Raw genomic sequence first — 15,850 nt, 5'->3', positions numbered from 1 at the left:
CACTGAGGACACCGGCCTATAACAGCAGTGGAACTAAACAGCCAACATGAAGTAGGCCTGGTTTACAACAGTGGAAGGTTAAGAAGAAACCAAACAATGGTGCATATTGCCCCAGAATGAAGTCATGGCACTAGAAGAGTATAAATTAAAGCTCCTCTAGATGGCTTGGAGTGTATACCAGGTCACAGAAGTGATTGAAGGACAAGAGTGAAAATGTATGCTTCATGGTGAACATTCTGCGCTGTGTGCCTTGAGTTCTGTGGGTAGCTCATATCTACCAATGGGAAATGGCATGTGCTATTCTCTAATTAAACCAGTGAAGACCTGCTAGCAGTTTTCATTTTATATTACCGTCACAGCTACTATACAGTTGAGTAACAGGTTTCTTTGTTTGCATTGTCATTTACTGCAGTGACAGCACCTGTTGGCACTACTATGACTTTTCCTGTGTGCACTGACATCCTGCTGGGATTCCAAGGTCACTAGTCTTCCACTGCACAGACTGTTCTATGCACTCATAAACACATAAAACTTGATGCCTGAAAATCCCATCCATCCCAAAGGAAGGGAATGTCTTTTAGTCAGGAACTCACTTGCTATTCAATGGAACTCACCCAGTTGGACAGATGGAATTTCAAAGTTCTAGGGCTCAATATGTAAAGAACAATCTGACCTGTGTGAAATCCCTTGGAATAATCACATTCTGGGTCTCATATCTGTTTCCCACCCATCTTTCAGGACATTTTGATTTCATTCACTACCATTGCTATTTACTGACATATCAAGTAAGTTACTTTTGTTTATGGTCTCCTGACCTGAGGTGGGTGCTATGGTACATTAAACTCCCTGGCAGGGTAACCTGGGAGTTTACAGTTCCTATGTCCAGTGGCTGGTATGAACCATGTGTCAGCCCCTTTAATAGCTGGATTGTCCATTTTAATATTACTCCTGAGGACATTTTGCGCCTAAAAATTAAAAGTTATGCAACAAAAATTTAAAAGTTCTGCATATTTTATTTGTCAAATAAATGTGGAGGTTCCAGCATGGCATTGGGAAGCACAGGCCACTGGCTGCACAGAGGTGGGAGATCACGGTGCAACTCCCCCCTATCTGGACACAGACTCAGTGGTGAGGCTGCACCCAACCCTGACACACCACAAGGACCGGGCCTGCCCCAGAAACACCCCAGAGCCCTGCCCCTCCATGCCAGGTGCACCAGGTGTGGGCAGATAGGCTCAGCAAGGCAGGATCCAAGTGTGAAGAGGCTTAGCGTGGGGGGGATCCAAGTGTGGGTTGAGAGGGTACTGTGTGAGGAAATCTGAGCCACCGACACCCAGTGCAGGATCCAGGTGCGGGGGAGGAGGGGGGATCTGGATGTACAGAGGCTTGTTGGGATTTTTTGGGTGCAACAGTAATGGGACTCTGCAGGGGGATCCAGGTGAAGGTGTTTGGGGCTCAGCAGGGGAGACTGGGTATGGGGGAGTAAGTGCGGGGGTCCAGATGCTGGCGGAGTGGGGCTTAGTGGGGTTGCAATACATGTGCAGCTGGTTGGGGCTCGGTAAGGTGGGGATCCGGGTGGTTCATCGGGGTGGTCCAGGTGCAGGGGGAGCAGGACTTGTCTGGGGGATTCTGGGTGCAGGGGGGAGTGAGACTTGACAGGAGAGTCTGGGTGTGAGGGGGGCTGGATAGATGGGGACTGGCTCCCTGTACGTACAGGGATCCTCCCCCTGCAGCTGAGGAGCGATGGGGTGCAGAATGTGCAGAGGGAGGGTTGCAGAGCTTCCTACAGCCAGGGGAGAAATTTGGGGGTGGGTCTAACTAGCAGGTAGGAGCCACGAGCCGTGTCTTTCCCAGTCCCGCCCCTGCCCCACAGTGATTTACCTCTCTGCCGGCTGCCCTGGGCATACTGTTTGGGAGGATTACGTGACCGTTTTTGTGGCTTCCCTTTGCTTCCCCATCAGAAAGTCATTTTTCTGTGGGGAAACAAAGAAATCTGCGGGGGACGTAAATTCTGCACATGTACAGTGGCGCAGAATTCCCACAGGAGTATAATGTGTGCTATATCCCCTATGCTCATATAGGGGTTGCTGTGCATCAGTAGGCCCCCTGCCAATCCTTCCTACATGACAGTACGCTTCCCTTTGTGTTCAGAGGACCAATTTGGGCCTCTTCCTTTCTTTCTCTTTCACTTTTTTACAGTGAGACTCTATTGGACAGACCCTCAGCTGATCTAAATTGGTGTAGTTCTACTTGATTTCCTTGGAGCTATACTTCAAAAGCTGAGGATCTAGTCCTATATTTTTTAATACATGTATACACACACGTACATTTAAACTTCACATCTCAGGTGTTAACTACTAAACTGAGAACAGTTTTAAGTAGAAAGTAACTTACGGTTGCAGAAAATTTTTTCGTCCTTTGAATGAACTTCTTGAACCTGTTGTCACTTAAACTGTAACCAAGTTCAAACACTCCTGGTATCTTTATTCCAAAGCTATAGCTAGTCTGCGAAGCTCTTGCCCTAAGGATATTTTCTTCAAAACTTGAATAAGATTCGTATTCAGTCAATGTAAATTCATATTTGCCTTTGGTCTAAACAAAAAGCAAAACCAACACACTTTATTTCTTGCATACTGGTTTCATACCTGAAGCTGAGGGAAGACGTCTTGATAGTCTTGCAACAAACATACTTTTGAATTAGTGCTTTAACTTTGAAGAAGAAAAGCCTGGTATAATTGCTAATCATTATTATTATTACTACAATACCACTTGATTTGCAGCACAAGTTAATAAAATGCAGATGAGAGCTACTGTCTCCTCCGTATTGCAATTGCCTACATCTTAAAAGTCCATGAACGTTTAAACACGTTTAAAATTGCGAAAGGAACAAAGCTTGCTTAATAGGCATCACGTATCAAATCACACTAGATAACACACAGCATTAACTTCAATGGGCTTTTAATCAGGCTCCGTATCTTTGATGCCATTAAAGGTAAATGACAAGTATGAAAATTACTTGGGTGCCTGCCCTTTTATACAGTACGTTCTGGATATTTTAAAACAATAATATTTATTTGCACTTCTGTAGTCTCCTATAAACATAGGACTCACTGCTGGCAAGCCCATGGTGGCTGGGGGTAGTGTAGCAGGCTCTCCTCCTTTAGTGCCCTGTCTGCCAACTGTGCTGCCAGCTCTGTGGTGGCCAGCTTCTCCTTACAACTCGGCCAGGTCACACAGTCTCACCCCTTCTGGGGTAAACCAGCAGTCTGACAAATAATAGTCCATCAACATCCTATTGAACTTTGGGTCGGAGTCTGGACTCACCAGTCCTTACCCCTGGTATTGGGGGGCTTCAACAGTCCTTACAGGGGGGTTTCCGCTCCACCATCCCTGGTGGGCTTGTAGGGAAACCCAATGCCCTCCCGCTCCCCTGGATTCCAGTCCAGGGACCCTTGAGTAGGAAGTCAAGGCCTCGCTACACAGACCCCTGGCTGCCTCCCTGGACACCTCCTATCTTGCCCAGTCTGCCGCCTTTGCTGCAATCTCTTTCCTGGCTCCCAAGGTATCAGCACCTTTCTTTCTAGGCCTCTTCCACAGGCCCACTGCAGAGCTTCTTAGCATCTGGTTCTGCTGCAGGAGAGTTTTCTCAACTGACTCAGCAGAAGTCCTCCTGCTCCCTACAGATCTGTCTAGCAGCATGCTGAACCCTGGCTGGGACTCACCAACTCAGCTCCCCGACTCCAGCCAGGCGCCTCTCACTGAGAGAGACCCAGAGGTCTGCGCTCCTTCCCAGTTTACCCCTAACTGAGCCTGGTTCGGCCCTTTTAGCTCCTCCCTCCAGCTTTGACACTTACTACAGGGCAAGGCTGATTGAGCCCTCCAATTCTCCTTAACCCCTTCAGGCCCAGTGTGGAGTTGGTACATCCCATCACACCTCCTTTCTATCAGAGGATCTCAAGGTGCTTTCCTCACACTGCCCCTTGGTTGTAAGTATTTTTTACACCACTTTTATGGAGCAGGTTCTTGAGGCAAATAGAAAGTAAGGCCCTGATCCCGCACCATTAAAGTCATTAGGAGTTTTGCCATTGACTTCAATGTGCATAAGATCAAACCCTACTTGAATTTGCCAAAATTCACATTGGAAATCTTTGGCAGAGCCAGAATTAGGTCCCAGATCTCCTAATTTCCAGTCCTCTGCCTGGACTATGAGACCATGCTTCCCCTGAACATGCAACCCAGTCAAAAGTCTGTGCTGTGTGCAACAATGAACAATGGTAAAAGTGCCCCAAATTACGTGTTGCCATGAACACAAATATTTCACTTTCATTATGGGCACTGGAATCATTCCTTTTTCCTTCCCCTACAGTTTTATATTTAATACTTGATTTCCTCATATTACGAGCATTACTGTTTCAGGCACCCATTGTGCACTGCATCATTATAGAGAATCTCTGAAATCTAGTTCACTTTCTTGCAAGCAAATCAAGGAAACAGAATCTAGCTGAGAATTTTGGATGGCTTCATTAGAGAAACTTTCCTTTTTCATATTTGTGTCATTTTGAGAACAACATATACATGATTATTCGAGTATAACAATCACTTATTATGTTCCCTAATATTTTCAAAGTAGGTCAAAATTTAGTCCTAAACCACTTGACCCCAATTTTTGAAATTCATTAAAATGTCATGTAGTAAATGAAGCTGTGTTGACACGCTGCATTGAAAACTATTGGAAATTTAATTAAAGTTGGTTTGCAGAAAAAAAAATCTGATTCTTACCTCTGGGGAGTAGCTTTCTACATTGTATGGTTTTCTAAACCTGGTATCCATAATATAATGTGGAGTACACCCCCCAGCATAGTACCTGTGATCAAGAACCAAACCTTCCAGATTGTTTGTGAGGATATTTAACCTGTGTAGGAGGCATAACAGTGAAACAATAAAGTTTATAATTTAATTAGCAGCAAAATATACAATTTGGCTAAGAAAGGCAAGATTTTTTTCCCCTATTTCCTTTTGTGCCTGCCTATTTCGTTGCCTAGGGATTCTGTCATCAGAACTTTCCATCTTCTATCATCCACTCTATTGGCCTAGGAGAACCTTCCCATCCAACAAGCAAATGAAAGAGGGAGTCATATTTTGAAACATTGCTGAAGATAATATTAAGCGCAGAAGAATTACATTCTGTCAACTGGGACTGACATTATAGCATCATCCCATCAGTGATAGCAACATTTGTATACTTTACCCAGCCAATAAAAGTTCATGGAATTGAAATTGTGCTGGAAAGTAAGGATTTGGAGTTGCTTTTTCAGGAATGGCAGAAGGGGCAGAGGTGGGCAAAATATACACTCGGGCGGCACTGGATCAGATCCTAAATCCATCTGTAAAGAGTAAAAGTACAGCATGGCAATCTTTTTATGTAGGGAGAATGACTTTTTTTTGGTGATGGGACCAAGAGTTCTCCGTTATTCACCACCATCACTGAAGGGTGAATCCCAGTGGAATCTCATCTACATGGTGCACGGTCTCAGGATATGGCGCTAATCTGAATGAGATCATGTTTAAATAGCAGTGAGCATCACTAGAGGAAAAATCACAAAAGAAAAAATACCGATGAAATCAGGAAATCCCCAGAACCTATCATTGTTACGTTGTGCTCCAGGTCTTTGTTAGGCCTCCCTTTCCTTAGTTTGGAGTCAAAGAGTTGCATAAAAAGGTCTCTGAAATTATTAAAATGATCTTCAATCTTAGAACACAGTGAAAAGCGGGAAGATCCACTAAAATCATATGACTGAGCATTTGTGGCTTCAAAGAAATGAGAGGCATATTTCTGTAAGAGTTCAAATTAGTTTTTAATTTATACTATGGTTAACGGTATGAAGCATCAGTAATGACACACAGCAGTCACATCTTCAGAGAGTTGCACAGAAATGATCATTTTCCCTTCAATGTGATTTTTACTCTATGAAGCCAAATTTTTGAGGGGGTGCACGTGAAGGAAAATTAGGGGACTATTTTCCCACTGTAGGATCCTATAGGCAGTTATCCTATATGAGTTGGATCATATTCAACCACCCCAAAATTCAGAATTGTTTAGTTCTTGGGTGAAATCTTGCCCCCACTGAAGATGATGACAAAACTTCCATTGGCTTAAATGGGGCCTAGGTTTTGGTTCAGTCCATTCCAAATGTAGAGGCCCACTGCAACATATAGATCTGAATCCAAATTCAGGTTTTAAGCAATCCAATGCTCTGGGATGTTAGAGCCCCTTCAGTGCCCACTGACAAAGGGTTCATTATCACATAACAGCAACTCCTATCAGGCCTAACAAACTCACTACACCTAAAAGAATGTTGTGTAGCGTGTCAAATGAAAGCTTATATCATACTGGTCATCATAAGCATTGCGAGACATATGTCTGGGCATTAGTCAAGAAGGTGTATGTATGTACTAAAAATATGTTTGAACGATGTAAACAGGCAGGGTAGATAAACAAGTTTTTCCCAGGCAAAGGAATGTTTATTTACCTGCCTGCTTCCAATGTCTAGCAAGCATTGTGTAAGTCAACACAAAGCAAGCTTCATTTGAAAGACAACAGGAAAGGCAAGTTGCCAGGAGAATGAGAAAGACAATATGGCATGAGCACGCTGAGAGCAAACAGCAGGGGAAAACAACTTTGTCTGAGGGTACACACCACAGGGCTACATTCCAAAGGTTTTCTGGAGCATAATGAAGAGGAAAGGAACCTAGGGATACTCCTGGAAGAGAGGAGTGAAAAATGAAAAACCTGGATCCCGATTGGACTGAAAATCAGCAATGTATGCAAAAGGGCTGAGGGTGAGAAAAATGTTTTAGCCAAAAGACTGTAGCTGGCTAACGGTATATTTAATCTCTTCCCAGCGTGTTATATTTTTGTTTTATTTGTAACCAATTCTGTTTCCACTACCTTACTCAGTTGTTATGAAAAACTTCTCTTTGTTTTAGCAGAAGTAGAATACAGTGCTGTAATATTAATTAAGTGTGACTACTCGGTTTAATCAAACAAGCTGGTGTGTACACGGTCTCTCTGGAGATAGCAAATTTGGTAATCTCTGTGAGTGTCGAATGATGGGCTGGATACTCCAGGGGAATGTTCTTCCAGGGACTCGGGAACTTGGGTGCACCAAGTGTTATGTGCAAAGAAAAGTATGGTCCTGAGAAGTTTGTCTGGGGTGGCTAACAGACTGTGGTGACAGGGAGCTCTCACCTAGTTTAGCATCAGCAAGTCTCTCTTTTGCTAAGGCAGAGGGGTAACAAGAACAGGAGTACAGACTAACACAGCTGCTACTCTGAAAGGGGTAACAAGATCACCCATAGGTCTGGGTGCCCCGAGAAAGTGTCACAGTTTGGACACAGAATTTTGATTCAGGCCATTCTATAATATAATCATGATTCAATTATTTTTTCAAATATCAACATCCCCAACCAGTGTTTTATTTCAGAGCCAGATTTTTAAATAGGCGTTATCCAAGCCTCCTGGGCCCAGGCAAAATTTGTCATACGCACAGAGTAGTTATCAGGCCACATTCTGATCTCAATTATACCCATGTAAATCTGAAGTAACTCCTTTGACTTCAACCCAGAAAACAAAAAAAATCCATGATTTCTCAGGTGTCCAATGGTTTAAATAACAATTATCTGTAGAGGTTTTAGAAGGTTTGTCGTCGTTCACCCAGTTTTGGCACAATCGGCACATTTCCAGAAGAAAATAAGTGCACACACTAGCCTACAAAGCAGCTCCCTTGACATGCCTACTGGCAAGCTAACTACCTATGCCATGTGGAGCATTACAACTAGACAATTCATTTAGCGTGTTCACTGCACACACTGATGGTTTTTTTTTGTCTCAGTGACTGTTATTTACTAAGGTTCTGATGAAAACCCTTTCAGGTCAATATGAATTCTTCCAGTGGGCTTTGGACCAGGACCCAAGACCTGTCAATTGTTACAACATTTACAGTTCAGTATTTAAGCAAGTCTGAGACTACATCAACATATTTTCCTTATCTGAAAAAGAAGTGCAGGGAACTTTAACCATTTCAGGTTACTATATGTCTCCATTCTCAAGAAGTCATTTAATTAAATTTGCTATGTTTGGTTTATTCAAAGGATGCCTACTTACCCTCTTGCCAGATTCTCTATTCCCCAGTATTGCTCCATCTTCTGGTTGCATTTTCTATACACCTTTTTACAGTTTTTTTCATCTGACTGATCCCCACAGTCATCATCTCCATTGCAAAGCAACCTCCGTGTAATGCATCTTCCTAAGAGGCAACATTGAAATTTCTTAATTAAAAAGTCCTTTATCATTTTTATTATTAAAAACTATAAAGCCACAGTCATCGCCCCATAAAGCTTATAAACTAAGAGATTACAACACGTTGATTAGAGCTGGTTGGAAAATATTTCCTCATCCCCCTAGAAATTTCTACTTTTCATTTTAAAAAAGTCTGAAAACTGCCAAAAAGTGTAAAATGGATACAAGCTGAAAAAAAAGTTAAGTTTGTTTGTTTTTCCCATGGAAAAATCAAACACTTTTGATTAGGGCAGAAATTTTCTGTAAAAATTTTTGTTTAGTCAAAAATCCAATTTTCTTTTGAAGAAAAAAAAAAGTCCTTGGAAATTTTCCCACCGGCCTTAATAATAAATAATTATAATTATTTTCTTATGTAGATGATCGATTACAAGAACAAATAACTTGAAATTCCAATGAACAAATTTGGGACATTTTAAATGACAGGATTAATTAATAGGCGAGAGGAGCATACTGGTAACACATTCTTAATAAGGGAAATAATAGACATGAAGGCTGCGTGTCTCTCATGTCTTTTATTATTAGAATTACTCTACAGAGACCTCAAAAGAATCAAGGCGGAAGGAACAATTTTGTTTTCTCATGCTGTGTTGTCCATCCATAATAAGATCCCTACAACTGAGATGTTAATGAATTATATAAAAATAATACCTCACTCTTATATGGCGCTTTTCATCAGTAGACCTTTAAATACTTCACAATCTTTGATGTATTTATTCTCACAACACTCTTGTGAGCTAGGGAAGTGCTATTATTCTCATTTTACCAAAGGGGAACGGAGGCACAGAGAGGCTAAACGTTTGGTTTGACCAAATAAAAAAAAAATTCAGTTTTTCATTTTGCCAAGAAAAAACAAATTATTGTTATTTCCAGTCAGCCGAACAGAAAACTCAATTATACACCCAGCTCTTGTTATATTATTTCCCCTAATCTCTTTAGAGGGTACCACCAGTTCCTCCAATGTGATTGTGAAAAGAGAACTAATGAATGCTACAGAACAGTAATTTATATGGAGTAGGCAGAACTGTCACCACTACAATAACAAATCCACATAAAGCTTTTCCCTTATGATCTCAGGCACGCGCCAAAATCATGGGCACATATTTTGCTGCCGCTATCTGACTTTTTGAACCAGTTTTATGTCAGCTTTTATTATCAAGACTATTTTTTAATTTCCTACTTTCCAAAACAACTGGATTTTAAAGAGATGCTCAAGACTGGCAGACTAGAACTTGTCCTACATTCCAGTTAAAATCAGTCATTTGCAAATGTGATGTAAGTGCTGATATACTTTGGGCCTCCACCTGGCATACTTTTACTCAGGCACACCCCATAAAAAAGTTCTGTCATCAATTTCAACAGGAGCATAAGTGTCCCCTAGAATCATAGAATATTAGGGTTGGAAGAGACCTCAGGAGGTCATCTAGTCCAATCCCCTGCTCAAAGCAGGACCAACACCAACTAAATCATCCCAGTCAAGGCTTTGTCAGGTGGGCCTTAAAAACCTCTAAGGAAGGAGATTCCACCACCTTCCTAGGTAACCCAGTCCAGTGCTTCACCACCCTCCTAGTGAAATAGTTTTTCCTAATATCCAACCTAAACCTCCCCCACTGCAACTTGAGACCATTGCTCCTTGTTCTGTCATCTGCCACCACTGAGAACAGTCTAGCTCCAACCTCTAATTCAACTACTTACCTGTAATCGCACATACAAAGCCTTCACATCTAACTTTATTTCTGCAAGGACTGTTTGTAACACAATCTTCTGTTTCTTTGTCAGAGTAGTCACACGGGTCTCCATTGAACTGAGAAGGCCGTTCCACCCGGGCAAATCTGTACTGTAATGACATAGAAAACATTTACTCACCTGTGTAGAATGCATGAATTTTATGGTTCCTAAATTAAAATACAAACTTCTTGTATTGAGACATATTTGCTATAGGAGTAACACCAAGAAAAATAGTAAATATGGCAGAATTTTGATTTTCTTGTAATGGAATTAATTTAAAAAATAATTTGGAGTAGTTTTCATTTTATTAAAAAAGATTTTCTGCACTTAGTAGTGATGGAGTAAAAAAGGTTTTTAGTTTGTCATTAAGATAGATTTTGTTTAAATGGGACTAATCGCTCGGAGTGGGAAAGAATAAGGAAGGGTTCAATGGCATTTCCCTTCTTTCAATTAGAGCTGGTAATGACACCTCTTGTTATTCTCTGTACCTAGGGTGACCAGATGTCCCGATTTTATAGGGACAGTCTCTATATTTGAGGCTTTGTCTTCTATGGGTGCCTATAACCCCCCACCCCGTCCCGATTTTTCACACTTGCTCTCTGGTCACCCTATCTGTACCTGTGTACTTACTAAACCTTCCACACCATTATTGATATTTTCCTGACAACACCCCTGTGAGGTAATTCTCTGATCCATCCAATAGATTATTATCCTTCTGCCCCTTTTCCATTTCCTAGACAAACTCATAACTGAGAGTCTTCACTCCTTACACAGCTGGAGCATCATTACTCCGACTGCAAAGGGCTGACGTGGGATAACCATTCTAAGAAGTGGTCCTGTGTACCGTTTAAAACAATGGGATTTTTGACATTGACTTCATTAGGAACAGGATCTTAATTTGAAGACGTTCCGTATCTAGAAAATGCTCAATGGCAGGTAATGAAAAGGGTCTCCCAGCCCTATGAGGTGTTGTGTGCCCTCAATTCCCATTCAAATCCAGAGTTGCTGAGAGTGCTTAGCAACTTACAGGAGTCCTGCAGACACTGGCCCTATGTGTGAATGCTCCTGCCAAAGGACTATTTTACATTTTATACAAGACAGGGAAAATTAACGGCCTGTTCCTACGCTCCCTTACTGCAGCAAATTTCCATGGAAGTCAATGGGAGCTATGTTTAGATCAAGAATTGCGAGATTGAGCTGATAAAGGTGAACCAGAATTCCAAAGCAAAGGGTTGCAAGCCCCCCATGTCCCAATAAAAAGAAGAGTTACTTGCCGGGAACTCTGACATGAAATTCATCCCTGTGCAAGGAAGCCTAGCACAAGGCTTAGACATGCACTTTAGCCCCAGGAGGTCTTTTGTGACGCTTCAGAGGTATGCAGATCTTGTGCTGGACCCTGGATGCCTTGAATGGGGTGAATTTCATATCAAACTGCATTGCCCGTGCAGATTCTCCCTGCAGGAGATGTGAGGAGCCACAGGCCAGAAAAAGTGACTCCATCACCAAGTCTTTGCAGAGGCAATATTATGAAAGACCGTCTTGCCTTTTATTCTCTCGTATTTCTTATGCTTCATATTAAGATCATAGATACTCACTCTTTTCTTTTGACAGGGATCACAGGTGCTCCATGGTGACCAGCTGGAAAGCACACAATCAATCGGCTGCGGAGGGTTGCTTACTGATCGGGCCCATCTGCCTTTGCCTAGGCTCATGTTGACTCCATTTAGCTGAAGAAGAGGTTCCCTTTCACCACTAAATGTTCACAATGAATAAGAACGTGAGTGTGTAGCATTGCAAAGCTAGGAGAATGAAACAGAGGCTGTGTGTGTGCGCGTCTCTCTCTCTCTCTCCACACACTAAAACAATCCCTTTGTTGTGCTCCGCTAAAATCTTTCATGCAAAATAAAGAGTTGGCTACCGATCTCACACTGGATGTGCAACTGTGTGGCTCCTGATTTACACTGTTATGACTGAGAGCAGAATCAGGACCGTAATGTTTTAATTTGAGTGTCAAGGGCTACGGTATTATTTAAGTGTAAAACATCACATGCCCATCACCACGGTCTCAAACAAGGTCATTAATGATACAATCACAACTTGACAAAAATCCTGCAGCTGGATCGTAATTGTAAACACCATGGACTTTCCTAAAGAATCAGCAAAAATTGATTTTGTAGCAGACTTGTTTATCTAAAGGCCGGACAAAATTCCACTGGAAACTGGATGGATCGCTTAAAGCAACGGGAGTGCCTGTTGCTGATGGTCCTTCGAGCAGCTTTTACTGTACCTTCCATTTGTGGAAAATGTTGGTATTATTTTTAGCAAAAATATGTGTGTCTCAGTTTCCCCACTCACTTTTATATTGTTAATCACTGGGTGTGAATAGGTTAGTTTCTTTCCTGGGACAGAAGAATCGGAAATGCAGTGACTGGGTGGGAGTCAAGTAGGCAGGTCAATGTGGGTAAGAATATGTCACCATATGAACGGAGTTACCTTGAAGATACAATAGAAGATCACCGACCAGGCATTAACTTTTAAAGGCTGCCAGCCCAGGAGGGTAGAACATGAAATGGTGTGACTGGGGCTTGAAACCAAAGAACTGAGATGTGAACAGACTGCAGTGAGAATCCTGCTGTCCAGGGCTAGCTGGTGGGGCCAGAGGGGTGCGTGTGTCAGTCCTGGACATTTGGGCACGAAAGAGAGTTTTGGCTGCCAGCCTGCACATACACGTCGGCTTTGCTTTTCCATTCTACCCTGAGGACATGAATTACTGAATTCCAGTTGTCTAATAAAAGGTGTCTTGTTAGGAACCATCTGTCCTGAGTCACAGCAAACATCTGCTGGTTGCACAGCTCCCAAGAGGGTAAGTCTCCAACAGGGGCCAAGCTCTTTAAGACCTGTTGAAGGAGTCATGGTGAGAAACAAAGCGCTGAAGTCTGCGACCCAGTCAAAAGTGGAGGTCCAGGGCCTAGCACGAGGAAGGATATACTCCCAAAAAGTCTACGTTAAGGTCAGAGACTTGGCATGCCTTGTGGATCCAAGACACCTATTAATAGCAAACCAAAAATCCCTGCCTTTCTATCAGTAATTTGAAAGTCTCAAAGGCATCTGTACATTTATTCTCACCAGTGACTTTAATTACAAAACAGATTAAATGAATTCATTTTACCAGGGGTTAATCAAAGAGTCAGTCAACCAAGATGACGATTTAGATAAATAATGGAGAATATTTATAGTTGCCGGTGGTGATTTGTTAAAAATTCCAATCACTTCTCTTGGAGAGGTGCTGAGACAAAGTCTGCTCATTGTGATAGTGCTGTGAATCCCACGCAGTTCCATTGACTTCACTACACTGGCTTGACACTGGTGTCTCTGAGAGCAGAATTTTACCCATACAGCATAAATCTTTTTTAACTATGAAGAATGGTTTTAAACTAATACCTATAGCCAAGGTGTGACGAGGTTGGGACTCACCACCTGGCGCCTCCTACTGGTTGTCTGGGGGAATTAGCTCTGTCCAGTGGAGCGCCCCCTCCTGGTGGTGTCCCGTCTGTTGTCTCGCCCTCGGTTGGCGTGTCCGGACCCGCGTTGCTCCCAAGCTCGCGGCGTCCTCTTCGAGCCACTGCCCTCTAGCAGTGCCCCTTAGTCCATCCTCGCCCCCTTCTGGGGGTGGGGGGAATCAATCAGCTGCCTCTCTGCATCCTGGCCGATGTGGCCAACTGCACCCTCAAAGTCCCTCCCCTCTTGGCAGGGGGTTGGTGCAGCTCTAGATGGCCGCTCCATCGGCCGGGTGCAAGGCAAGGGGGAAAGGGGGAGGACGGACCCAGGCCCGCCCACTACTCTGAGTCCCAACCCAGGGACCCTCTAGTGGCAGCCATCCTGCCCTCCTTCTCTCCCTCCGTCTGTCCACGTTCTTGGGCCGCTTGCCCTTCGGCCCCTAGCACCCGCTAGGCCCTTCCCTTCAGGGCCTGCAGCCTGACAGACTCCGGGCTGGAGTTACCTTCTGCTCCCCCAGGCCTGCCCAGGACTGCACTGTCCCCGGTGCTAGTCTCCCAGCCTGGAGATAGACCTTCCCCTGTCAAAGGCCTGGGACAGACTGCCTGCTCCTGTCTTGAGCAGTCTTCTTATAGGGCTGAGCCTAGCCCTGATTGGCTCCCTCCAATCTGGGCCCTGATTGGCTCCCTATAAGGCCTTCCCTGATTGGCTCCCTATCTGTGCAGGCCCACTGGCCTGCTGTAGCCCAAATTCAGGGTGTGGGGCAGTTGCCCCACTACACAAGGGTACACTGCACTTTCTCAACCATGGATTAAAAGAATGTGCATTTTTTTTAAAGAACATTGCAAAAGACTTTTAATTCTAAAACTTAGAGCTCAATTTTGTCTTGAAGGCCTAAGCCCTGATTTGGGGTTGATTGACAACTGCCCCCCCCCCACCTACACAATAGTTCCAGGAGCTCCCAGGGAGCACAGTAATTCTATCCTCTCTCCTAGGCTTTTCTATTTCCTGCAGAGCTTACCAATGCCGTTCCCTAAAGGCTAGAGGCGGTTGGGGGGCCTGATGTTAGATGCCTCCTCCTCACAACCCACCATCAATAAGCAAATTGCTCCATCAGTGCCCCCAGCCTCCACCAGCACAAGGAATGCAAAAAAAATGTAAGCTGTGAGCGTAGACCCTCCTGTATAGCAGATTGTTCTTAATATTGTGCATTCAATATTATATGTAAAAAAGGAAGTGGGGAAAATGATCAGCCAACTATGTAGTCCAGGTGTTGGGTTTTGTTTATATGAAATGAGGACCAAACGGTATTAGACCAGTTGAGAAATTTAGGATCATAGTAGCTAGGTAAAGGAAAGACGTCTTGTATGATCCAGTACTCCCTCCCCGAGAAAGTACCAATTCTAGTCAGATAGTAGAAGAGCTTTCAAATATTAGCCTAAATTAATTTTCTTTTGACCCCTAAATCAAGCTGAACTCTAATAATCCTCAAAATGCCCTTGTGAGGTATACATAGTAAGTAACTGCACTGCAAACAGATTTTCGCTTCATAAGATTTATCAGACTGGATTACTTTTTTCAAGCCAGTCACTTCATAGTATGCTCATTTTAAAACAGTGCCTTTTCTTACTTCAGTAGAAACTCCAAAATAGCTTCAGACGACATTCCGTATTCACCACGAAAGGAAAAGCAGACGGTCAGTGTTACATTTCATTATCTATCATGTCATTGCATAGATATTTATTTAAGAACATTCACTTACCTAAAGCAATGCACAGTTAGGAAGCCCAGTACTGCACAAAACAGGAACAGTTTCACTGGGTACAAGAGAAGTATAGTATGCGATATACTCATGATTCTAAGGTCCTATCAGCAAATATCACTGGCAGTCCTAAACCACCAGAACTCCAGTTCAGCCTTCTGTGGGATCTGAAAGTGGTTCAAGCAGCAAAGGGTAAATTAGCCGATCTTTTGTTTACCATAGCAGAAAAACTATGACCCACCTCCTGACAAATTCACATGATAACCTTTATAGTTGCTAGCACACAGGAAGTTCTGAAAACTCTGTTGGAGGAGGTCAGAGAAAATAAAAATCAGCTTAGAAGCAATTTACATTTCCCCTTCATTTGTTATAAGAACAGGAATAATAGGGGATCTTAGAGACTAACACATTTATTTGAGCATAAGCTTTGTTATGTTTCCTTAAGGCATTGCTGAAAAAATAAATATTTCACCAATAAAGTCACATATTTAAATCTTGGCTCAGAAAAC

At 43.0% G+C, this 15,850-nt stretch overlaps 1 protein-coding gene across 1 annotated transcript in view; it reads right to left on the bottom strand.

The window, feature by feature from the left end:
- C8B (complement C8 beta chain) overlaps window positions 1–15,551 on the bottom strand; it is a 32,013-nt gene extending 16,462 nt beyond the window's left edge. The window contains exons 1-6 of the mRNA XM_054038049.1: window positions 15,342–15,551; window positions 11,680–11,836; window positions 10,052–10,193; window positions 8,165–8,306; window positions 4,780–4,912; window positions 2,395–2,592 (exon numbers count right to left, since the gene is read on the bottom strand). Of these exons, the coding sequence (XP_053894024.1) occupies window positions 2,395–2,592; window positions 4,780–4,912; window positions 8,165–8,306; window positions 10,052–10,193; window positions 11,680–11,836; window positions 15,342–15,433 (864 nt within the window). The 5' untranslated portion in view covers window positions 15,434–15,551. The remainder of the gene's footprint in view (window positions 1–2,394; window positions 2,593–4,779; window positions 4,913–8,164; window positions 8,307–10,051; window positions 10,194–11,679; window positions 11,837–15,341) is intronic.
- Between the last annotated feature and the right edge of the window lie 299 nt (window positions 15,552–15,850).

Source organism: Malaclemys terrapin, chromosome 8 (genome assembly GCF_027887155.1).
Source record: "Malaclemys terrapin pileata isolate rMalTer1 chromosome 8, rMalTer1.hap1, whole genome shotgun sequence".
In the NCBI taxonomy this organism is placed as follows: domain Eukaryota; kingdom Metazoa; phylum Chordata; order Testudines; family Emydidae; genus Malaclemys; species Malaclemys terrapin.
This window is presented reverse-complemented; position numbering and strand designations above follow the sequence as displayed.